The sequence below is a fragment of the Chamaea fasciata genome, unplaced genomic scaffold (assembly GCF_029207755.1).
Source record: "Chamaea fasciata isolate MVZ Bird 193981 ecotype frontalis unplaced genomic scaffold, bChaFas1.0.hap1 SCAF_6, whole genome shotgun sequence".
Lineage (NCBI taxonomy): Eukaryota > Metazoa > Chordata > Aves > Passeriformes > Sylviidae > Chamaea > Chamaea fasciata.
This window is the reverse complement of record NW_027094091.1, coordinates 24,948,704-24,973,227: the sequence shown is the minus strand read 5'-3', so window position 1 is coordinate 24,973,227 and position 24,524 is coordinate 24,948,704. Positions and strand designations below refer to the sequence as shown.

The 24,524-nt window shown below is 36.9% G+C and overlaps 1 protein-coding gene across 1 annotated transcript in view; it reads left to right on the top strand.

Annotated features, from left to right (window-relative positions):
* GABRG1 (gamma-aminobutyric acid type A receptor subunit gamma1) overlaps window positions 1–24,524 on the top strand; it is a 53,249-nt gene that overhangs the window by 17,294 nt on the left and 11,431 nt on the right. The window contains exons 3-4 of the mRNA XM_066185691.1: window positions 6,079–6,146; window positions 22,517–22,737. Coding sequence (XP_066041788.1) covers window positions 6,079–6,146; window positions 22,517–22,737 — 289 coding nt within the window. The remainder of the gene's footprint in view (window positions 1–6,078; window positions 6,147–22,516; window positions 22,738–24,524) is intronic.

The following is a 24,524-nucleotide window of genomic DNA, read 5'->3' as shown; positions in this document are numbered from 1 at the left end:
ATTTACTCTTTCGCTTCTCAAAATTCTGTACCAATCTGACCTTTGCTATCTGGGGCCTGCCTCCATCCACTATACTAGAACATAAAGTTCATGAATAATCACCCAGAGTAATGAAAAAAAGGAAATGTTTAGGGCTATTCACTTCGTTTCAAGGAGAACAAATGTTAAGTATGATTCTGCCACAAGGAAGTAATTTTGGACAACATAAGATGAAATTTCTGACTTCAGGTGAAGGCACTGCATTCTATCCAGTTGTTTAGGAACTGCAGCAGATATTAGAGGGAAAAACAAAATCAGGCTGTAGTTTATTAATCTGCTTCAAATATGTGGATAAAATCTGGTGTCAGATTCCTTTCTTCAGAGTGCATGTCAGTTTTTGTACAACAAGGTTATTGAACTGGAATTTTCGTTATCTTTCAAACCATTAGTATCCCGCAGAACATTCTTATGATTGAATTACAAAGATCATTTACAAAAGCAACATTTTTTTGCTTTGAACTTGAACTTCTTGGGTTTGAATCCAAAAGCAGAATTTTGGTTTCTTCCTGGTGTTGACAAAAAATTTCATCATCTCAGAGTGAGATAAGAGTTTCATTGTTAAACATGCAGTTAGTTGAGGGAGATGCTAAAGGAGAGCCAAATGAAAATTGAAATTTTGGAGGCAATACTGAAATTTAATAGGGGAAACCACTCTGTCATTTTCTGTTTGTCTCATTCAAGTACCCATGAGTTGTAGTAATTACTTAACTTCTACCCTTTGTTATGTTTAGTGATCTTACTAGTCTTTAACCCAATTTATGTAGTAAGCTTGAGGTGTTTGGAGCATAAATGTTCTAGTATTCTTCTACTCAGTATGAAGTAATAGTAGTTATCAGATAAAGTCTCCTATCTGTGGAATAAATACCTTTAATTAGAGATACAACCTTGGAGTGTTGATATACTAATAAAGCAATATTATTCTCACTGTAACATTACCTTTTGGCTGCATGATTTTATAACCAAACTGTTTTAGCTCTAGTCCTGCATCAAAGTAGCTATTATTTTTGAACTTTCCTTTTTAAAGGAAAGGGTTCTGGCTGCTCATTTTTCACCTGTCTCATCTTAGGGACACTGATATATTAATGTTATCCTATCAATGCACAGATCATTTTTTTCAGCAATGATGTGTGTATGGGTGAAACAAAACTGCGCTGTCTAAAAATTTAATTAAAAATAGGAAGCAGTCATCACATACCTAAAAATTTAGTGGGTGTTTTCAATTAACAGTTTAAGACAAGTCATCATTGAAGGAAATTTTAAGAATGGTGGGAATTTAAGGATAATTGCTCATGGGTGTAGAAGAATTGGATACATAGAGAAATTTAGATAGTTGTTAGTGTCCTATAAGCAGGGCATGGATAAATCATTACATGTCTCGAGTGCACTTATGTGTATAGTCAGGTTCTAAGAGATATAAAGAATACATAGAAAATACAGGACTTTCAAATAAAAGTGCATATTCTCAAAAAATCAAGGTAGAAGTTATTCTGCTGAACAGATGCTCTTAGTGTAGCAGTGATGAAAGCACGATATGGGCAGAAAAGTAGAAAGCTCAAACTGACACCTAAAGATTTTTAGATTTTTATAAATTTTTCATATATTTGTAACTTTGCAGACTGTTAATACATAGTTATAACTTCTAGTACTTTTCTTGACCTCTCCCATAGTTTAACAAACTCTTACTAATACTTTCTTGAAATTCTGTTTATTAGTCTAGCAAGGACATTTTGTTTTGCACCCTGCATTGTAGGCATAATAATGTGGAGGTGAGGGCTCTATTAGGGCAGAATGCAGGGGAAATGACCTTACCAACTGTTCTTCTAATTGGACAATGTTTGATTGATATACTAGTTAAATAACCTTATAAAATTTGTAAAAATACTATATCACGTGTGCATATTGCCATATTGTGCCATCATGAAAGCTTTCCGTTTAACATTTGCTTTTACATTATCATTTTAACACGGTTTGGAAAGGTTTTGTGTTTTATTCCAGGCAGCAAAACAAGTAGGAAAATACCAAGGAAAGGTAGAGAGATGTATTTTGAGTTTAAGAATGTTTTCCAAGAAAATCAAAATCCAAGAGCAAGATGTAGAAGCACATATTCAGGGAATGCTGAAGGTATTGGATGTGTGCACTGCATAGTAAATCATGGAAATAATACAAGTGTCGGGGTTAGAGTATCTGCCAATGATGGATTGCTTTTAAATAGAAGGGTTGAAAGTTTGGAGACAGGGCTCTGCTTTCATCAAAATCACTTTGAATAAATTCTTTAGAGGTTGACCTGGAAGCCTGCTGTAGGCACTTGAGGCTGAATAATCTTAGATTGTTACTTAGATGTAAGTAATAATCTCAGATAGCTGATTGTGAAAATTGTTTTATTCCATTAAAAACTATTACAAATTGAAGGACTCTGTTATTTCTGAATATGGTTGTCACCTAATTTATTTTCTGAATAACTGCTTTATCACTATAGGCCATGCTTCTTGAGATAAGTAATGAGGAGTTATAGAAAACATGCTCAAAGAAAATAAGCCTGGATGAAGTTACAAAAGTGGTCTTAGTTAAAGTTGAAGAGCATAAGTACTAATTAAAAACAAAGATGATGTGATTTAGACCTTCATTAGAAAACGAAGGATTTGTGGTAAACTATGGGGACTGGTAAGTGAATTTAGATGGACTATCATGCTCTTGATTAATATATTGAAGTAATGGATTGGAGAAATGAGAATAGCAGTATTAAGCAATAAAAAGTGCAATGTTCTGGACTTTTAAAATAATGATAATTATTTTTGTCAGGAGATAGGTTTTTATAGAATGAGAATAGCAGATAAGAGCTCTGAAGTGTAGCAAAAAGGTATATATCAAATATCAAAACCTGAAAACTGAGCCTGTAAAAATATAGGCTAAAACCAGGCACTTTGAATGCCAAGGGCAATTTTTAAAAGAATTTGTCAAGGATTGAGGTAGGTTTTCATCACTATGATCTCTCTTATCAGGAATAACATTTTTCAAAATTTTTAAAACCAGAAGAAGTTTAGTCTAAAAAAAAAAAAAAGTCAAAGCAGGTAATCAGAAAGTGAGTATATCTCTCTAGACTGAGTTTACCAAACTGGCTCCCTCTGTGCTTCAGTTATATTAGAAACTGACCTTGTGATCAGCTGCTCCTTTGTGCTCTTTCTCTGTCTCCTCCTCCCTCTTGAATATGCACTCTGTTGTTCTCTCACCTTCTTGCTTTACTCTAGCCTGCATCATACTGTCTTTCAGTGTAAATATTTAAAGAGTTCAAGCCCTTTCTCCCCTCTTTAGAACACTGCTGTTCTGCACTTCATGCAGGACGTGTTAAATAGCCTTCCTCCTGCTTGTTGTCTTTTCGGGGCTGATACCAAGTTTTAAAGTAAAATAAGAAACATTCAGGGTAGGAAGATCTTCTCAATTAGTTCTTCTCAAAGTATCAGGAGGGTATTTTCCTCCAGCATTTGTCATTTTCATGAATTCCTATTGCTTCTAGTTCAAGAACACAAGAAGTATTAATTAATCCTCCTAATTCAGAAGTACATTTCTCTGTACCATACAGAAGAACTACGGTAACAAAATAGCTTTTTACACTCCTTTTGAATTGGGTTTCTTTCTCTGGATCATTTATGTCAATTAAATATTTTCAATAGAGGCATGTTTTCAAACTGTTCACTGACTCTAAATACCTCTAATAATCTTACTCAGAGCAATATGGAAAGCCAAAATGAACTAAGTGGCTCACTACAGGAAAGCCCTTGTGGTATATGAAATACTGCATGATGCAAGTTAGAATTTCTTAAAATTGACACAGCACCCATTAAAAACTGTGTCACTGACAAAGCTCGAAATTTAGTTGTTAATAAGGGATGTCAGTGGCTGGGATATTTTTAGTGTGGTCTCATAGGAAAGTTTTGGTCAAGAATAATGATATTTTGAATTATTTTAGCAATTCATTTTTGTAGTAAAGCTGGCAGATGATACAATGACTGTTGGAAAGGGAGTGGCTGCATCTGCAGAGTATTTAGCTCTTTCAGTGTAAATGGAATTGAGAGGGGAAAAAAAGGAGGTGGAGGGGGAAGAATCATGTGAGTCATATTTTAAGGTGAGAGATTCTTCATAATGAAGTATTCAACATTACTTGAGGAATAAGGCAAGATATAATTTGATCCATCTCCTTGTGTTCTGGTCTAGCAGTGGGGCTGCTGTCATAAAAAGAAATAGGATTGCAGATTAAAGAAAGAGGATATCTATTTGCAGAATGTGATGTATGTTAAAAGGATTCCATTATACTTATGACAATTTACACACATTATAAACTTTTTTCTTACTCTGAAATTTCAGTCTGTGTGTATGAGCTCCTGTGCTGTCTCTCTTCCTTTATGAGCTCTGCAGAAATTGGAAACATTTGCAGCTTACAATCAAAGAATAACAGAATTGCAGAATATTTTGTGTTGGAAGGGGCCCATGAGGATCATTGCAGGAAGTACTCATTTTTTCCCCCAGGAAATAAATTGGTTTCAAGAATCTGTTTAAACTTTCTATGAAGCATGCTGAGGACAGGGTGGTGATCAAGTGACTCTGTGCTCTGTGGTCATACAGAAAATCCTTTGTGGACCCTTACTAGTGTGTCTTCCTGTCAGGCATAGGTTCACACCATTAACCAGATCTGGAATCAGGGGAATTTTCTCCCAAGTGAGCTTGGCAGAGAAAAGGTATCTTGGGATATTTAGGAAATGCATCTTGCCTGTCATTGCTGTCATTGTAGCTGGCAAGGATGTCAATGTTACAGTCTTTCCTTCTGTATGTCCAAGTTTGTAGAAATTTGAAAAACCTTCTTACTTACGATTTTAGGTTTGTTGTTAAACACTTGGACAATCTCCGAAGTTTTGCCGTATAAAAAAATTAAATCTGATGACCTAGGATCCATCTCCTATGAAATCAAAATGTCTTTTTCTTTGTACCTTCCCACTTTTTTATCTGCAGATTGAAAGAGATGCTTATTTTATTGTGTGATATCAAAAGAGAACCAGCAGAGCTCTATTACTCTTATCCCTCTTCATTCCACTGGGTACAAGGACATATATCCTCGTGTCCACATGCTGGTTCTCCAGCACAAACTAGAAGAAAATGCGTGCTAAAATGATGAAATTAAAATGCACCCTCTCCTCTTTCATTTGTGTTTTTTTTTTTTTTCTTTATAAACCAGTTAGGAGGAAAAAAAATGAACTATCAGAGCCTCCTGTACTTCAGGTGTGCCTTTCATGGACACTCTTAGATTTTGCATCCTTCTGTAAATGCACTAAGTAGAGAGCATATTCTGTAGTGGAATATATTTTTAAAATTTTTGGTCTTTTGTCTGCACATTCAGAGTGTTTTCCCTGTTTTTAAAGAAAAAATAAGTTTGGTAATGTTTAACTTTTACTTTCATTGAGGATCTTTCAGTTTGATGTTTTAACCAGTGTATTAATCAAGCTGATGAAAGAACATTAATAATCCGTAGGTGTGCTATAGCTTCATGAATTGATGAAACCTGTGGTGAAAAGTTATTTTGTATCTGTTACACATTCTTAATAGAAATTGATAGAAGTCACTTCGTATTGATTCCTTGCAGCTGATAGACACATTTGTCCCAGACCTCATGTTTCATTGTACGAAAAAAATGTTCAAACTTGTTTTCTGTTTAAGATTGTATTTTTATGTTGGAAGAAGTTTTGAGGGGTTTTAGTTTTATATGTTTTTCCTTCCTTTACATTTTTTATCTATCTTATATTTTATCAAAAAGCACAGGTGGAGATTGCATTATGAACTAAAAAGTTCAAGTTGATAATTCTGAAAAGTCATATGAAATAAGAGATCAAAGTAATATATGATCCTTCACAAAATGAACAAACCAGAAATTTTATTATTCTGAATCTAATAAAAGAATTCCAGATATGCTGGTTTTTAGTTAAATAAATTAAATTGCACTAATAATGCACAGTTAATTAAATATGTAATTATTATGGCTACTGTTTTGTTTAGTGAGAACTACAGTAATTGAAACAGATGTCTACGTTAACAGCATCGGTCCAGTTGACCCAATCAATATGGTAAGTTCTGATTATTGACAGAAAACATCATCTGCATGTTGCTTTGGGTTAATATTATGAAATAATTCTAATCTCATTGAAATAAGTTTCTTTATTTTTGACTGAATATTCTTATGCTGTTGAATATGACTGTAGTTATTGCAGAGGTACATTAAGTCTCTCTGTTTGAAATTGTTATTTTAAAAATGCAGTTTTTCTTTTAAAAAAGTGAGGTCACATGGAGTACATTGGATCAGGTCCTTGCTTTTGTTTGCGCTGAACATTTCCACAATCTTTGTGTGTACCTGGTTTATCTTTGACCCAGTTCGATTTCCTGGAGCTACTCTTCAGAGCTTAAGAAAAATAATATTTGACACAGCAGTTGTGAACAAAGCTATTTTCGGTGAAGTGATCTATTGTTTCTTTGTTTTTTCTTCAAATTCATAGAAAGCAATTTTTTTTGGTCCTTCTTTTTCCATTGATTATGCTGTGTTGTTTTCAGTGTGTGTGTATACATGGCTGGTTTCTTGGAAGTTAAGAAATGCATCTCACCTAGTTTGTGATACACCTGTTGAGATCTGACCTATCTGTTTAGTACCAACACTAAAGTAACAGCACTTATGAGGAAGTTGTGGGTGTGGTATTTTCCTAGTTCTCTTAGGCTGTGCATTGTATGAAATGGTAGAGGCTTTAAAAAGGCCTTTTGGCCAGGACTAAGATGGGGAATTTCCCTCAGGTGATTTTGAGTTTACCTCCTTTACTTCCTCCCTACAGAATTGCTGACAGTGTTGAATTTGCATGGCAGAGAAGAGTTTTGTTCAGAGGCTGGAGCGTGCCAGTTCAGGGGGCTTCTGAGTATTTTTTGAGAGTTCAGTAATTCTCAATTACTATTAAGGATCTTGTGGTTTAGGCTTATGTCATCATGTGGGCATAGAGAACAGTGACTTTCAGTGATTGGAAGCCAAGCAAGAAAAACCAGTGGTAGTCAGATACTGTGGGAGAAGATGCAGATCTGTGGCAAAGGATATTCATTCTAGCATAATGGTCTAACCAGCTTAGGGTTGTCATTACCTGGGGCTGTGGCAGGGAAGTCCATGTCTCAGGCCAGGACTGTATATAATGAAATGTGTGATAGAGCATAAGAGTGACAGAGTGGGGAACATTTTCCAGCTTCCATGTCTGGTGTAAGTGGCGTCTTTGTTTTTGTCTGCCTCCCTTCTGCAGTCTTTCTGTTTGCTTCTCTCTGTCCAATCCTCTTCTGAAGGAACTTACCATGGAAGCAAACTGTGAGCATGTGTAAGGAGAATTTAGCAAGTGGTAGAGATTTCTTTTTCCAGTAACTTGTGTAAGCTCTTCTGCCTGTGACCAGTAGGTGTTGCGCACACTGGAACTGAACATGAGAAATGCTTACAGTTTCAGTTTTCAATTTTTTAAGAGCTAGAACATGGCTGGCTTTGCAGAATAACCCTGACAATCTCCCATGCCCTCCTCTTGTCTCTGCAGCCACTGGGCAGTCTTCCAGCTATGGTTCAGCTATGAACCATGACCTCTCGTGTGCCCACAGCTTCCTTCTTCTTACTCAGCCCAGGGCCTGGGAGTATCAGCCATGGAACTATTTCATGTCAGTTTAGAGGTCTCTCCATGTCTGCTAGAGCTGTGCCAGAGCTGGGTGGTGATGTCCTTGCCATGCTGCTAGTAAAAGCCAGTCATACTGGCTTACAGTCCAAGGTAAGGATTGGCATCCTACTGAAAAGGCATATTATTTCACTAGGGAGTGGGATCCTAATAGTTAAAAATGGATTTTTCTTTCCAACCTTCTGATTTCTCTTTAAAGAAAAATAATGATGCATCCCACCAAAGGGTAATAAAGTAAATATTACTAAGATATAGAACTTTAAAAACTATTCTATGCTTTTTAAAAATGGACAGAAAACTACTTATAAATTTAAATTACAGTCTGAAACTACTGTAGCCTTCATAAAAGGGCAACTGTTTTCACTGGGCTTGCACGTAAAGAACGTTGCTTGTATGAACATCTAACCTCAGTACAGGGTTCAAACCTTTGTAAAAATAAGTAAAACTATATACTTGAAAAGAATTTGCTTTTATCCTGGGAAACAACATTCTCAGCAAAAGAAAAAAACCCACATTTTACCCTGTAAGCTTCTTTTATGTGAGTTGTTGATTTCATTAGGAAGGCACTTTCCCTGGAGTCAATATTATTTGAGATTTTTAACCAATAATCCAAAATTTTCTTCCATTTCAAGGGCTGTCCTTAGCCCTTAATTTGATCACTTCATAAGAGAATACATTTTCTGTGATTTCCAATCCTCATTGAATTACTCATTTGCCAGATACCCTAATTCACTCTGACAAATTATGTCCTTTATCAGGTTTGGATACAATATGGCATGATGTAGCGGGTATTTTTTCTGACAATAATGCTGAAGCAGCATATCAAGGGAGTATGTTTGTCTGAAAGCTTATAAGAACACATACTATGAAAGGAAACAATTTGGTTTTTTAATTGGCTTTTTTCTTTTTGCTATCTGATAAACTTCCACTTTCGTAAATGAGGTCTATGCATGACATTCATTAGAGCTTGTTTTTGAAGGCTCTTGTATTTTGGCTTTTACTAGTTTGTAAGATCTACGCAACATTTTAGATTCTGTAGTCAGCCCATGATTAAGATACATTTTCCTAGAGCTTGTGATCCCTTCAGGCATCTGAATCCTGAGTAAACACTTTAAACAAGTGTCTGAATCAGTAGAGTATTTAGGCTTATTATCCTAAGTCTAGAGATTTTTGAATCTGTCATTTAGAGCTAATCTATGCTATGCATTGTGCAACAGCCATTTAAAATGCAGCTAAGTGCCATTACATGGTACATTCAGGATTACCAGGGTATCAAGCCCAGCCAACATGGGCTTGTTAAAGTGATGTCCAGCTTGACCAACCTGATCTCCTTCTATGACAAACTGACCAGCTCAGTAGACGAGGGGTAAAGGCAGTGTTCTCTCTAGACTTCAGTAAAATATTTGACATCATCTCCCACAGCATCCTCCTGGAAAAACTGGAAGCTCATAGCTTGTGTGAGTGGACCCTAGAATGGCTGGCTGGCTAGTCCCAGAGAGTTGTAGTGCATGGAGCTCTATTCAGTTGGTGGCCAGTTGCTAGCAGTGTTCCCTGGGACTCAATACTGGGGCAAGTTCTGTCTTGATTTATGATCTGGATAAGGGGATCAAGTGCACTCTCAGTAAATTTGCAGATGACACTAAGTTGAGTGGGAGTGTTCATCTGTTTAAGGGTAGGAAGGGTCTGCAGAGAGACTTGGACAAACTTGATGAGTTGACCAAGGACCAACTCATTAGGGCTAAGTACTGGGTCTTGCACATGCAGTGCTACAGGCTGAGGGATGAGTGGCTTGAGAGCTGTTCAGCAGAAAGGGGGTCCTGGCTGGCAGCTGCTGAACATGAGCCAGTGTGTGTCCAGTTGCCATCAGCAATAGTGTGGCCAGCAGGACCAGGGCAGTGACTGTCCCCCTGTACTCGGCACTGGTGGGGACGCAACTTGAGTGCTGAAGTTCTGGGTCCCTCACTTTAAAAAGGACATTGGGATGCTAGAGCATGTCCAGCATCCAGGCTTATGGATGGCAGCGAGGCTTATGAAAGGTCTGTAAAACATATCTTAGGAAGAACAGCTGAGAGAGCTGGATTTGTTTACTCTTGAGAGGCTTAGGACCTCATCATTCTGTAAAACTCCCTGAAAGGAGTTTGTTGTGAGGTGGGGTCCAGTCTCTTCTACTGTGCCTAGAGTGAGGGGACAATAGGAACTGGCCTCAAGCTGAGGCAGGTGATATTCCGATTGGATATTGAAAAAGCTTTTTCACTGTTTGCATGGTCAGGCATTGGAATAGGTTGCCTGAGGAGGTGATGGAGTCACCATCAGCAGTCACCTGGAGCTGCTTAGGACATGTCTGGGCTGGATGCTGGGTGATATGGTTTACTGGTTTAGGAGCTTCAGTTCTGGGTGGGTGGTGAGACTAGATAATACAGCTGACTTCCAACCTTAATGATTTGCTGATTCTGAGTGCATTCCTATGACCAAAATCTTGATCCTCAGTAGCTCTGAGGTGGTCTAGGGATTTCTTTACAGAGTTTAGATATGCAGTGGATATTAAGAGCCTATTTTTACTAAATGTTCAACACTCTAAATAGAATTTTAGGCTTTGACTGCCTTTCTGCTTCCAAACTAGGGCCAAGATGAAAAACAACCATTGTTTAGTGTTGATACAAATTGCAGAGTCTGATATATGGTCCCAGTACAAAAATGCATGTTGATCCATGCTGCCTCTTGTGCTCCTTAGCTTTCTCTGCCCGGTATTCATCCGCCAAACCCTATGTATTGATATATATGCAAAGTTTTTGTGCTACTGATGCCCCAAGCTATCCAGAGGAGAACCACGTCAGCACCACAGCTTTTGTGGCTTGACAAGGCTGTTCAAGTGCACAATTCAGTTGTCTGGGAGAGGCATGGCATTCCTCCAAGACATTTCTGCCTTCCTTTAACTAAGAGATGACCTCTTCTTGTAATTTCTTTTGATCAAAACTCTTATGACATTAAAAGACTGAAATCACAAATGAGAGGAATTTTTTGAGAAGGAATGCGGGTGCAGCTCCTTAAGTAAGAAGCAGAATTGGATCATTCTGTCAAAAATGAAGAACAAAGAGAAAAGTTTATACTTTCCCTGTATTTGATGTATATTTACTTGAGTTTCATATAGTAAACAGTTAGAAAGAAGCGTATTGTTTCTATAGAGATACACAGACATCGTGACTGATCAACTAAAAACTAAAAGAAAGTGCTCTACCAGACTGTCTGTGTCTGTCTGTATAAGACTGAATACATATATAAATATACAGGTTTACAAAAACAAAATGATGTTTTTAATTTTCTTTGCTTTTTAATGAGTGTCTAAATCATGATTTAACACTTTGAGGCATTCTGATATTGCCATTTTAGTGTGTTTGAGTGCTACTATTATTTATTTCCCTTCCTGTGGATGAGATGCTGCTCTGTATTCCCTTTTTGTATTTATTATTGGAACTTGCTGTTAGAAGGCCCAATCTGAAAATTCCAGGATAAATTTTTAGGACTACACTTCAGTAGATCAGTTCAGTTTCCTTGTTGTTCTCCAACATTTCTCTTCTCTGGATAATTTAGCTTTTTTCACGTGATCTTTGCTTATTAACTCTTGAAGGCTACTGTGATCACAGGTTGAAGCTATACTTTGAAGCCTACCACTCTTATTTTTAACAAGAGATCTAAAATACTTAGCAAATCAGATGCAGAGTACACAATATGCTACTTTGGTAGCCAGGCTGCATGGCCTGGATGTGGTAGGGTACATTTTTTCTTGTCATAGTGTACCATTTATGACTTTATGTAGAATGTGCTGGTGGTGAATTTTAAGTATCCTTCTTAATTCCAATTCATTCTCTATTTGCAGTAACTAGCAGCAGATTTTTTTTTTCAAGGTATCAATAGGATCAGTATTACAGTAATACAGATTGCTGTAATCAGTAGGATTAGTAGGATCAGTAATACAGATCGCTCAACATTATTGCACTTGTGGAGGATACTTTGTGGCCAGGTGTGTCACCGCACTTACTCTGCTGCTCACTAAATTTGTATTGAGGGTTTGAAGGTTTGTGCTCTTACTTTACAGTGCAGTTTAATTTACACAAAGTACATTTGAATATAAGTAATCATGACCTGAAGATACATTACCTGCAGGTACCCTGAAATCCAGTACTTAAAGATATACATTCTTTCTGTGCATAATTCTGTAAAACGACTTTGTTTAAACTCTGGTTTTGAATTATATTAAGTGGTGTGTTACTCAATGATACTGGATTTAGTAAGGCCCTGATCCTGCAGATCCCTATTCAGTTTACATGTGTGAACATTGACTTAAGGATTTAACAAATTCTTTTAGAAAAAAATCCAAAGTAGGAATTGCCTAAGAGGAAAGATATGAACTGTCTCTCCCTTCTTGTCCATCTAGTACAGAGCTCTGTGTCTAAAAGAACACAGTTCTGTATGAGAAATCTAAACACAATAAATCAGTGCTATGCAAATGCTGCAATAATAGTAATATTTCAGGACTGAGTGAACACTGCTTTATGGGTCTTGTCGTGGTTTGCGAAATGCACCTGAAGCTTATCCTGGAGGTTAGAATTTCCTTCATTTTTGAAGAAGACTGTTTTGAAAAGAACCACTGTCCCTATTAGCTTTATACAGACTGACTGAAAGGAAAATCATGAGGGATGCACTTCGGCCCATATTTGAGAATCTGTGAAGTTTCCTAATGGTTGTGTGGTTTCAGTGTGCAAACAATGGAAATTTTTGGAAAGTCAAGTATATGCACTTTATGCAAATTGGTTTAATTCTCTTTCAAATGGCAGGAATTCTGTGATCAGTTTGTTCATCAAACAGGACAAAAGTATCAGTGGGTCTTTGAATATTACCCATTTCTTACTGTACAGTATCTTCTTTGAAAGAAGTTAGAATTATTTTCTTTTTCCAACGTACACTTTTATTTCAATTAGGGAAGATAGATTCCAGTCATTGTGGTGCCTGTCAGCACTGCAAGTGATCATGGTTAATTACGACTCTTTGAGATTGATGGATGCTGTTCATGCAGACCAGCTGAGTAAATATTTTTTCAGTAGCCTTGAGCATCATGAGGTTTTTTATGGAATATACTTAAAAGTCAAACCCCATATTTCTGCTAACATTTCTTCTGTTACCATCTCCACAAAATAAGTAATACTTCACAAGTACAATTTCATGATTGTTGTCACTTTTTTTTTTGATTGATTAGTCTGGTTCTTGCAGTTTGGTTACTGCTATTGGAAAATAGCTCTAAGCTTGTCTTGTTCAGAGAGAATTGGCCAAATACATGCAATATTCTGCTCACACAGGGACAGCATAGCAGTTCCTTTCTTGATCCCAATTCCTGTGATCAATTTGAAGGGAATGGTGAGAGGTCAGGGAAAATGCAGTTATTGTACTTCTGACAAATGTTGCTGTAGCCTTCTGAAACCAAAGCAGAGAACAGACCTCTTTGCAGTCCTGACTTTAAACAGCATTCAGTATTTTTCCTGTTTTCAACTTCAGTTTGCCAGTTGTCGTTTAATAGATATGAAGCCAGGAGAGGTACTGAAGGTTCCACACAAGTCACTAGGAAAATCTATGCTCTTTGCTGTAAAATATGGCCTAATTTCCATGTGTCATATAATAGCTATGCTATTATATAAGGCTGCAGTCTTTTTGTGCTGTGTTTGGTTCTTAAATCTTAGATTAGTTCATGCTTTAGGAAATACTGGTTTTGTGTTGTACCATTGCATCACTTTAGCCACCGTTGGCATGGTTTCAGTAATAATAATAATCAATATAATCAATATAGTAATAGTACTACTACTACAACAACAACTACTGTTTATTTTTACTTCACTCCCCTAATTTCAGTAAAGTGTGCCAGCATACTGATTGAAAATCCTGGGTTTTTTTGTCTCAGATCCATAGAATTCACAGCCAGAGCAATAACAAACTGTCTCTGAAGTCCCTGAGATTTCAGACGTAAGTGCTCTGTAGTGGCACAGGGCTAATCTGTGACTCTGTAATTTGTTAAAGAAATGGCAGGAGTGCTGAGCTGTGGACATGAATAGGGCTAGACAACAATTCTGAAAAAGTTTCCTTTTTATCTGTGGTCAGTCTGTCAGTGTGTTGTGATAAAATCTCTTACTTTCTTGTGTTCCTAACTCTTGATCTATTTAAGTATTGATGTGAATGTATTTCTTAAAGCTTATTCTTTGTTGCTTCTGCACAGTATGTCTTCCATGGTCACCTTATCTTCTCCCGCACTCTGTTATTTGGAAGTCTCATGGACAAATTTAGCCACGTGTTATTTGGAAGTCTCATGGACAAATGTAGCCACCTTTCTGTGTCAGTTGCCTGCTGTTCTGTGTCTCCTTTTATCCAGTCTAAATTCTGTCTTGTGTCACTCATATGTGTTCACCGTTGTTTTGTTAGCTCAATATGCTGAATCACAGCTTTAAACCTTATAGCTTTTCACCTCTTAAACACTCTCAGTTGCTGTGAATAATCATTATTCTATGCCATTGAAAACTGAAATCTAAAAATTTTCTAGGATGTGATGGATCATAGAACCAGGAGTAAGGTCTCAGTTTTAGTCTTGCAAATTCTGAATACAAAGGGATTTTATATTTCTTTATTTTTTCAACCTGTCATATGAAAACTCCTGTCCAAATTCCCATTGTTATGCTAATGTAGTTCTGTAATCTTTCCAATTGCAGCTTGGCTCCACTCATATAATCTAGACCTGTCCTATAGATAGGACATTTCCACTTTTTCTACTGACTTATCTCTTGCTCAAGTTCTTCTTTTGTCTTCTCCTTCATTGGATCTCACACATAAATTGTTCCCTTTCACTTTCAAGGTACTTCAAAACCTGTCCTCAGTGATTTTTTAGTTGGGTTTTTTTTCCTCAAGAGGCCATTTCCTGCCTCAGATCTTGCTAGTTTCTGCTCCCATACTTTCAACTTTTTATATCAGTTTCTCCCAAGCTGCCCTTTATACTTGAAAGAAACTTCCTATAAATGTCTGCAAAGCCACTTCATTGTTTCTCATTTTGTTTCTTTTTAAAACTACTTTTCCTTTTGCTCATTTCCCATTTTTTCCCCTCTGTGAAGGTTAAAAAATATCACAGAGAATTAAGCTTGTGTTGTGCTAAAGTTGCTATCTCTAATTATGCCCCCGTTGGCTTTCCAAATCTTGCCTTTTATGTTAGATTCAAGCCATAAGCTCCTTGCAGAGGTTATGTATCTTATATAAGCAATATTGAGTGCCTGCATGGTTCAGTTGTGATCTGTGATGATTTAAACCAAGAGTAATGTAAATGTAAGTATTACATAGCATTTCATTGATAAGGTAAAGGTATTGACTAGTGTTAAAGCTAACCCAAACAGCAATTTACTCTTTCTTTTCACCCCAAAGCAGCATAGACTACCTGTCTACTCTGATGTGTGGTTTATCATTACTTCCTGTGCCCTAATATCCTCTCCAAATACTTTCTGTCTTCTTCAGCCATGCTGTGTCCCTTATGTCTGCAGCTAAGACAAGATGCATTTAATTTTTTGTCTGTATCTCTTATCCCTGTGCCAGCTATAAGATAAATGTTTTGAAGAACACCACACACCTGTTCTTAGTTATTAATTCCTTATCTGTCTGTCTATATGGACATAGGTGCTGCGTTCCAGTTGTGTGTATAATTCTGCTGGCCTAGAGTTGAACTGGGTTTGGGAGAAGAGAGGCAGAGGGTGTGCTTTGATTATTGCCATAGCTTGTAACAGCTTGTTGCTTTAGAGGCTGACCTCAGCAATGGCTCTTATCAGAGGTTTTCATTAGCTGTGTACCAGCAAAAACTACTGTAATTCACTGGCCCCTACAAGGGCTGCTGTGAAGATCTGTGCTGACGCTAAAAAACTTCATTCTCTCTTAAAAAGCCAGGCAGCTACAGATGGGCTTTTCTCCTCAGGGCGCATACTACAAGAATTTAACTTTGCTGAGAGGGGGACAGTCTGGAAGCCTTGTCGTGCAGCTGCACCTCCAAGCTGACCAAGAAAGTAACCCTACCCCTGGAAAGAGTGCTGCCTTGCTCCCTTGGCAGTAGGGATGACAACACTGACCAAGTAGCCATTGAGAAATAGAATATGCTTTTTAAATAAGTGAATGCAACTTCACTGCCTGTTGATCTTGGCTTCCACTTTCTTCTGGTTTTGCCCAATTTAAAGTTCACTGAGTCTTTCACATCTGGGTGCTGCTTATTTAGACCACCACGGAGAATGCATGTTTCAAACACTTTTTCTTGGGCTATGTCAGTCATCAGCATACAGTAAATGCTAATTGAGATGTTGCCTTTTTGAATAACAGTGGTGTTTCTATTGTAGAGGTTTATCCCCACAACAGGTTCTTGTGACCACTAAGTAAGCAGAGGCTCATTTTAGGAAGATCTTGATGTTTGCACATGCTCTTATGTGTCTTGTATAGTGTAGCAGATGATTGATATTTGGAGCTGATTTCTGCCTCGTCAACCAGAAAAACAAATAGGTGTGCTGTATTTCATGTAGGATCATGTATTTTACAGGAGTTGCAGAGTAGAAACCAAGCCACAGATAAGTCTGTTTGCCGTCAGTGTTGGGATTTTGAGCCATGGCAGGAAAACCATGTACGTTAAAGACCAAACAGTAACTGTGCAATTAGTCTTGCTTTGAGAACAGTTACACCATACTGAATGTGAAGTATTCCCTTTATTTATAAAGGGAAACTACAAAACCGTGTATGCTTGAGTAATGTATGGCTTTGTGGTTAAAGTTGCCTGTAAGTCCAATTTTGGCTAGAGCGTCTCTTAATTACAAGAAGGTAAATGTAGCTGCTTAATTTAGAAAGTACGGTCAATGGAGCTGATAAATCACTATTGACAATCCCTAAGCCAAATCCTTAATCCATGTATTCCAGGGTTTTTGATGTATATGTATTTGCATATGTTTGGTGGTTGGTTTTTTTTTTTATTTTTGTGGAGAATTTTTTGTTTGGTCAGTTTTTTTTGTTTCAGTTTTTTTGGGTTTTTTGATAGTTGTTATTATGGGTTTTTGTTGTGTTTTGTTCTGAGTTCTCTAGTTCTTTCTAGAGTTTAATGTTTGTTCATGAGAGCTACTGGCTGAAATATACAAGTTTCTATTGAAAAGTAAATCAAAACTTTTTATATAATTTTTACCATGAGAATGTATATAGATTATGTGTAAAACTTTTCTGCTTCCTCTCTTTAGGTTCTCTTCAAATGACCAAAATCTAAGCTGATGAAATAAAAGCAGAGATTTTGTTGAAGTGCTTTAGTTATTTTTCTAGATAATCTTTTCACTATTGGCAAGATTTTAATGATAGTTTGTAATCTACAAAGCAGTGAAAAAAGTCTTGCCTTTTATTCATATTGTCGTTTGCATCTGTCAATTTGCATGTTCAAAATAAGGACTAGATTAGCGCAGATGCCAAATTGTGATGTGAAGAGTGGGATTTTTTTCTGAATTGTGACTATGTAGGTCTTGCTGTACTTCCTCACCTTCTGTAGATATGGTTTGTTGTATTTCCACTTACCCTGTGCATATGTTCTCATAGCATCCTCCAGTGTGATTATCTGTACAATTATAGCAATCTGACTGATTAAAAGACTCTGGAAGCAGACGCTGTGCACTTCTGTTCACTGCATTTCCTGCAGCCCTCACCTCTTCCATGGCTGCAGTATCATTAATGTAATATTACAGGTACGTGTCAGAAGCACTCTGGTTTGTTGGATATATTAGGTTTCACCCTAAGGTCAGTAAGTTCAGAGTGCTTTAGAGAGAAAACTAAAATGGTTTACTAAACCAAGAAATTTTACTTTTGCTTTGGTCTCAGCCATGGGGATTAAGTTCTGAAACCATCGTTGGCCCTGAAGCAGTTCAAAAAATCTCTTTAAAGGGCTTTTTAAGTAACCTGCCAGGGACAGTAGCCACATTTTCAACATTTTTTAAAGAGAGGTTATACATCAAGAATAGGTTATTTTAATAGGTATTTTAATTAATTACTTTATAGCCCCTTATTGATGTCCAAAGAAATTTGGGTGAGGGAAAAGGTAAAGGTTATGAGTGTTTATTGGCAGCACCCTGGGAAGATGAAGATCAATTGACTACTGCTTGATGCTTTATTTTGTGCTTACTTCTTAGGAGAGTGTGTGGTTACTGGTTTTGTCTATGATTTTTTTTTTTTTAAATCTTTTCATCAAAATACTAAACTGATATTTGGTATTAAATCACATCTCTTATTGTGGAAACCTATAGATTGGAAGAATGCTTTCCTTAGTTTCCCCTTCTTAATTTTTTCTGAAAAATTCCCTGCCACACTTACACTGAATTCCAGTTTAAGGAATTTGAATGCTGAGTAGAATGATAAAATAACTGACTGAAGTCATGTCAACTTGTTAGTTGAACTGCTTAGAGGAGCTGCATATGAAACAGATATTGGAATGTGCTATTACAGGAACCTTGAGGTGCCCTTCACAAAACATTTTGTATCAGGAAGATAAGCTGGGTTGGGTTTCTGAACAAATATTGAAACAATATTAATATGTTTTTTATTGTTTTCTGTTTCTGAGTTTGGTTTTGGGACTCTTCCTTGATTTTCTGTTTGGCCTCATGAAACTAGGCCACATTCTCCTGTTGTCAAACAAAATGGGCTGCATCAAACAAAATGGGCTGCATTTAACATAATCCAGCCAACAATTTAGCTACTTGTTTCTTGCCTTGTCCACAATATTTTTTTATTGTGGAATATCAAATCAGTTGTTTGACTGTCATAGAAAATATCCAAGAATTCCTTTTTCTTCTTGGCTAGGTTTTTTCCTACCCTTATTGATATTACATTGGCATTTGTGTGATGCAGTTTATATTGATAATCAATTATGTTAGATGATATCTGCCTCTCTTTCTTTCACAGCTTTCCATTACAAAAAAAAAAAAGGGCAATCCACTGACCTATTTTCAAGTCTGACTCTAATTGACCTGTTAATGACAATGAAACATATTCAGGATTCTATTTATCCCCCTTCAGTAGCTGTTTTTACTTTGTTTGAAGAAATTACTTTTATATATTAAATGATTTTCACTCAAGCTATGAATCTATTTGTCAGTTGTCACAGTTTGTGCCCTGCCTGGCCCTTTAATGGTAATCTCTGATTAGTCACACTGTTCCCAGCCTTTGGAATTTGTTACAATCTTTTAGAGAGGAAAGAGATGGGGAAGGATTGAAGTTACCTGTAAGTAGTTAGGCAGGTGGGCACTTCATGCCAGCTGTGAAAAAAGGTACTCAGCGATTTAATCAAATGCCAGATATGAGCCAATATGTGCCATTGTTCTTGAACCCTGTGAGGCTAAATATGAATAAGCACGCATTCTGCTATGGCTGTAACTAATGCAGCCATAGATGCATTCTACTTTTATTCTGCATGGCTATTTCGTCATTAGTGTAATTAGAAAGAGAGAGTAGTAAACCAATTTTTATGGTTGCACAGTGGCATTAAATGGTGAGTTTCATGAAAGACTAGTAGAAGTGATTAGAGTGTTAATTTTAAATTTTGTAAAAAAACTAGGAAAGCAAAACAGTTGGCTAGAAAGATTTGTTGCACTAAAAGAATATTGTATAAATCTTGTTGCTGTTGTGTAAGCAAGCAATCTCTGAAAAAAAAGGTAGGGCTTTTATTCATCTTCTTTAGAAACAAAGTACTCTCAGAACAGACAGTATAGTGATTTTTCTACCTAACCTTTTAAAAATTTTAGGGACCCAGATTTCTCCTTCTTAAAAGGAAATAGGAAATATTTTGGGCTAAAGATGCATTTTGTGAAGAACGTGTGCTGCCTCAGGATATATTATGGACCCTCAAAGACAGAGAGGTCTCAGGGAGGCATAGGATAAATAAGATATGCTGAAGAAGTAGGTAGTAATGTCACCAAGGCAGATGGTTAAAGTGGAATAAGTGTTCGTGGGTGAAATCAGAGCATTGTCTCTGGGTCCCTGCTGAAGAGCAGGGTGAGCTGCTGCTGCCACCCACCATGAGGCTGCAAGTCTGTGTCTTTCATGGGGGGTGAATGGTAGGGTTACGCCTGTAGTTGGCTGATTCCAGAGGGAGAGGGAGAGAGATGTCTGAGTGCAGAAGTGTGAGCTTATAAATGGAGATAAGTCTCTTCAGGTGTGTTACCAGAGGCTAGCACTTGGATCTCATTTGACATTCAGCAAGACACTTGTAAACAAGCAGTTACTAATTTTCTGATATTAAAATATTGTGCAGTGGGTTATTTTTGAACAGTTATCAATGTACCATGAAGAATTGTTCTTGGTTTTTTGTTGTTGTTGTTGTTGTTTTTGTTTTTTTTTTTTTCCCTAGAAGTTTTATAAACATCTCCTCAAATACATGGCATGCTGGTTTCTTGTGGGATAGAATTAGTTTTTTTCTTCGTAGCCAGCACAGTGCTGCTGTTTGGATTTTACAGGATACAAACTTGCACATTTAATACTGAAAGGTAAAAAAATACAAACATCTGAAGCCACTGAGGCCATTCCCTTGTTTTCTGTGTTCAAAATAATCTTCCTTTTTTAATCTAATTTATTAGGGTGGTTGGTATCCTATGACAAGCTCTGTTTTCTTGCTTGGGTGGATTTTACTATAATGACTTTGATAATTTATTTTCTCCAACCAGGCATTGCTACTGTGAAGTAGCTGCTTAGAGTAGTACCTTCAAACTCAGACAGTCTTCACTTTTTGTACGTTTCATCATGCTGGTTGATTTCACTCACTTCTTTTGTTTTTCTCCTATTTGTACTGTAAAGGCAATTTGTAAATCTTTGTTCATTCTGTTCCAGTAATGTCCATTAAAACTCTTCCCCGGTGCCCTGCCTTGGGCTCTCCTTTATACTAAAGCAAGATGTTTCATTTTCAGTTGTAACCACTACAAATGAGCACAGTAAGCTGAATTTTAAGGTTAAACAGTTCCAGGTTTTCACAGCTATATGGAATTCTGGAAATTACAAAAAAAAAAAACCAAAAAAAACCCAACCAACTAAACAAACAAACAAAAAAACCCAAAAAAACCCCACAAAAAAACAAGGACTTGTTTTGACCTGCAGAGTCTTCCTCTGGTGGCAGTGACTCTCAAGAAATAAGCAGAGTTTTAGAACAAAGTCACCAAAAAAATGCATTTTTTATAGTCTTTTTGTTCTCTATGTCTCTCCACTGTTTGCCTCATGCAATAGTAGTTCATAACCTTTGAACAACACTGAATTACCCCAGTTGAGGTGATAATTCATCTGCCATACATCACAGAGCAAGCTCCCTCTAGCATATCTGTTTCCTGAACTTGCACTTCTCCCATCTGGAGAGGTGGGAAAATTAAGAGAGGTTAAGACAGTTCTAGAATATCTACCTTGGTACTTCTCAAGGATGATGTGCCAAATTTCTCAAACTTTCCTGAGATGGGTGGCATCAGTTGCTGAAATTAGTGAGGAATCTGTAACTAGTACAGTTGGCTGCTGTGATTGCTTAAAAGGAAAACGAACAAAAAAATCCACTCCAATGAATGAGCCCTTCAGATTTTATTTAAGAACAGAATTTCTATGCATTTTATTGACCAAGTAAACTAGTGTTAACCCCGTTGGCTCAAGCAAGAATGTGAACACCGTCTCTTCCTCACTTTTGCCTGTCCATTCAATCCATAACTGAGATGTGAACAACCAACACCAAGTGTTTCAGTCTGGTCTCCAGCTCCTTCCCTGCAGGGGAGACACTGAGTTACCCATTGAAGCCCTCCTGGGGCAGCGTGCTGGAAAGATCACCTCTGCCACCGGGCAGTGAGATTGTTGCCATTAAGGTCGGAGAATGATCTAGAGCTCTGACAACATGGACAGCTTCTGCTTTACCCCTTTGTCTGAAGTGCAGAAACAGCTGGCTGGATTCTTCAAAAAGCAGAGCTCTTTTGTGCATCTGTATTGCTTATCTCCTTCAAGTTTTACTTATGTCATGAAAAGGGGTTTCCTTTTATTTATTTATTTTGTTTTTCATCTTTCTTTTCTGGCCTTAAGTCTACAGAGGAATTTGATTTTCTATTACAGAAAGAGCTTCCTTACGGCTTTAATAGGTAAAGTGGAATGTCTTTAGGGAAATTTCCTTCTTGATTATGATTTTGTGTACTTTTGTGTGTGTGTTGGTAGGTATATAAGGCAGATGGTAACAGATAGTTCTGTAAACTGTCATGTTTAATTTCCACATATTTGTGAATTCTTCGTAATCTGAAATTTCTTGAAAAATGTTAAATTGTGAGTTGAAGTTTGGGGGAAAATATAGAAAGCTTGTTCTCTTTGGTTCTTAAAATACATAGAACATCTGTCTTAACAGACATAGTCTAAGCCTGAAATACTATGGTTGCCCTTAAATTTCTGTCCAGGGCCCCCAGAGGTGATTTCACTGTGCGGGAACCTCCAAGTTACACTTGCATCTTTTTCCTGAAGTAATCAGTGTCTGTCAGGGGAGAGGAGGTGGGGACAGAAGGCTGTGTGCATCTTCTGTCTCTCATTCTGTGTTCCCTGGCTGCTGTCTGCTATGCAAATGGTAATACAAAAGAGAATAGAGGAAGTGGCTTCGGATTTCTGTATGAGTCAGAAAACAGTTGACTTGCAGACTTTGGTAAACATAAACATAGTTATGGTTGTTTCTCTGTTTTTAGGAATACACTATAGATATAATTTTTGCCCAAACTTGGTATGACAGTCGTCTAAAGTTTAACAGCTCAATGAAGGTGCTTATGCTTAATAGCAATATGGTTGGAAAAATTTGGATTCCAGACACTTTCTTCCGGAACTCAAGGAAATCTGATGCTCACTGGATAACAACTCCAAATCGTTTGCTTCGAATCTGGAGTGATGGAAGAGTATTATATACTCTAAGGTGGGTTTTTGTTATTTGGGTGGAAAAAAACCCAAAACCCTGTTATGAACAGGAATATGAAAATAGTGAATATGAATCAAATTCCTGGTATCTCTTTTGTTACGGACCACAGGAATTTGCAAGAAATTGATTAAACAAGAAAATAAAAAACATCATTCAATCATGAAAAAGATTAAATTCGTTGTATTGAAATATAATGCAGAGATAATTGCCTAAGGACAATGGAAGAGGATAGCAATTTTTGGTCTTATTTAGGTACAGGCAAGATTTAAAAAAGGGTGTTATACAGTATATAGCCTCATGTTGATCTGTCACTAATATACTGCAGATAAATTATTTTTGGTCTAGATACTTCATAATCTAATTTCCACCAAATTATATTCTGTAGGTAAAATATTAAATGCTTCAAATAATAAAAATTATAAGAAGTTTGATCAAAGCTAAGGCCCCAGTCCTGCATGTACTTCTTAACATATTTACACTTGCAAGTTATTAAAATCAACAGATCTGTTCATGCAAAGTAGGCATAAGTAAACATGTTGGTGATAATTCTTCTTGGCAAATGGAAGATGCCTGTGCTGCTTTTAAGGTTAAGGCTATCTGTATTATTTTTTGAGTCACTTTTCAAACAATTCTTGAACTGCTGTAGTCTACTAGAAAGTATTTTAGGGTCATCTCTGTCATATTTTTTAAATATGCTGAAAAAATCTTGTAGTAAGTCAGGAGCTGATCAAGAAATAGTCTATGCACAGGATACCATAAAGATGATTTTGCTCCTTAGAGTTTATTTATTTATTTATGTATCTATTCAAAACAAATGCGGCACTTTTAATTACTTTCTCCACAATAATTTGTGCTGTGTTCATATGCAGTCTATTCTGCATGAACAATTTATAAGTTTCTCCTGTATTGCATGTAAGAAGAATTAGAATGCTTTACAAGGGTTCTCTTCACTGAATTTTTTTCCTAGTATGCATTATTTGAGAGCATACAGACATCTCTGAAGAACATTTTTAAATGGTTTATTATGCCAGTTGGTGTTTATAAAAGCCTCTAGAGACCCCCTTCTGTTGACATGCTAATTTTTTTTCTAGTTAGCAATTGTAGAGTCATACTTGGACTTTACCCTTCCATTGTTCATTCATTTTCAATGCAAAATTTTTTCTAAAGAGATTCAAAGTAACAGAAGGGAATAAATATGAGCAAAAAAATCATGTAGCCCTCACAGAACAATAGGTTAGAATTACTGTGTCAGAGTATGAGAAATAAAGTGCAGTGTGTTCTGCTCGTAATGGAAGAGCAGAACAAGCTTTCACCCAGCACTGCAACACTCAAACATCAGAATGGGTGAGGATATGGACTGAATTTGACCTAAGGTAAAACAACATTGTAGGGTTCATAGCTCGCTTATTGAAGGAACAATAATATGATCTGACAGTGCTTCAGGTTCATGGGCACCCCTGTATCACCGCTCTTTCTTTGTTGGTAATTCGGGGGGCAGATGTGGTGAAAATGTTAATCAGCCTTACTGCATTTCCTCTGAGGGTAGCCCATGGTCTGTTCATTGCATCATCAGTGATTCCAGATCTAGTTGTGGTGCTTCTAACATAAGGCTCAGCTTGTTTTCTTTGAGTGTTTAACTATTCAAAAATTGAAAATGGAAAGTGAAGGCAATAAATGGATAAATCATAATTGACAAATTAGAAAAGCATCTCCACAGTGAGTATTCTGCTTAAAAGTGTGGGTAAGGGTCTTTCTTCCTTTCTCCCACAGTGTGTGCTAAGAAA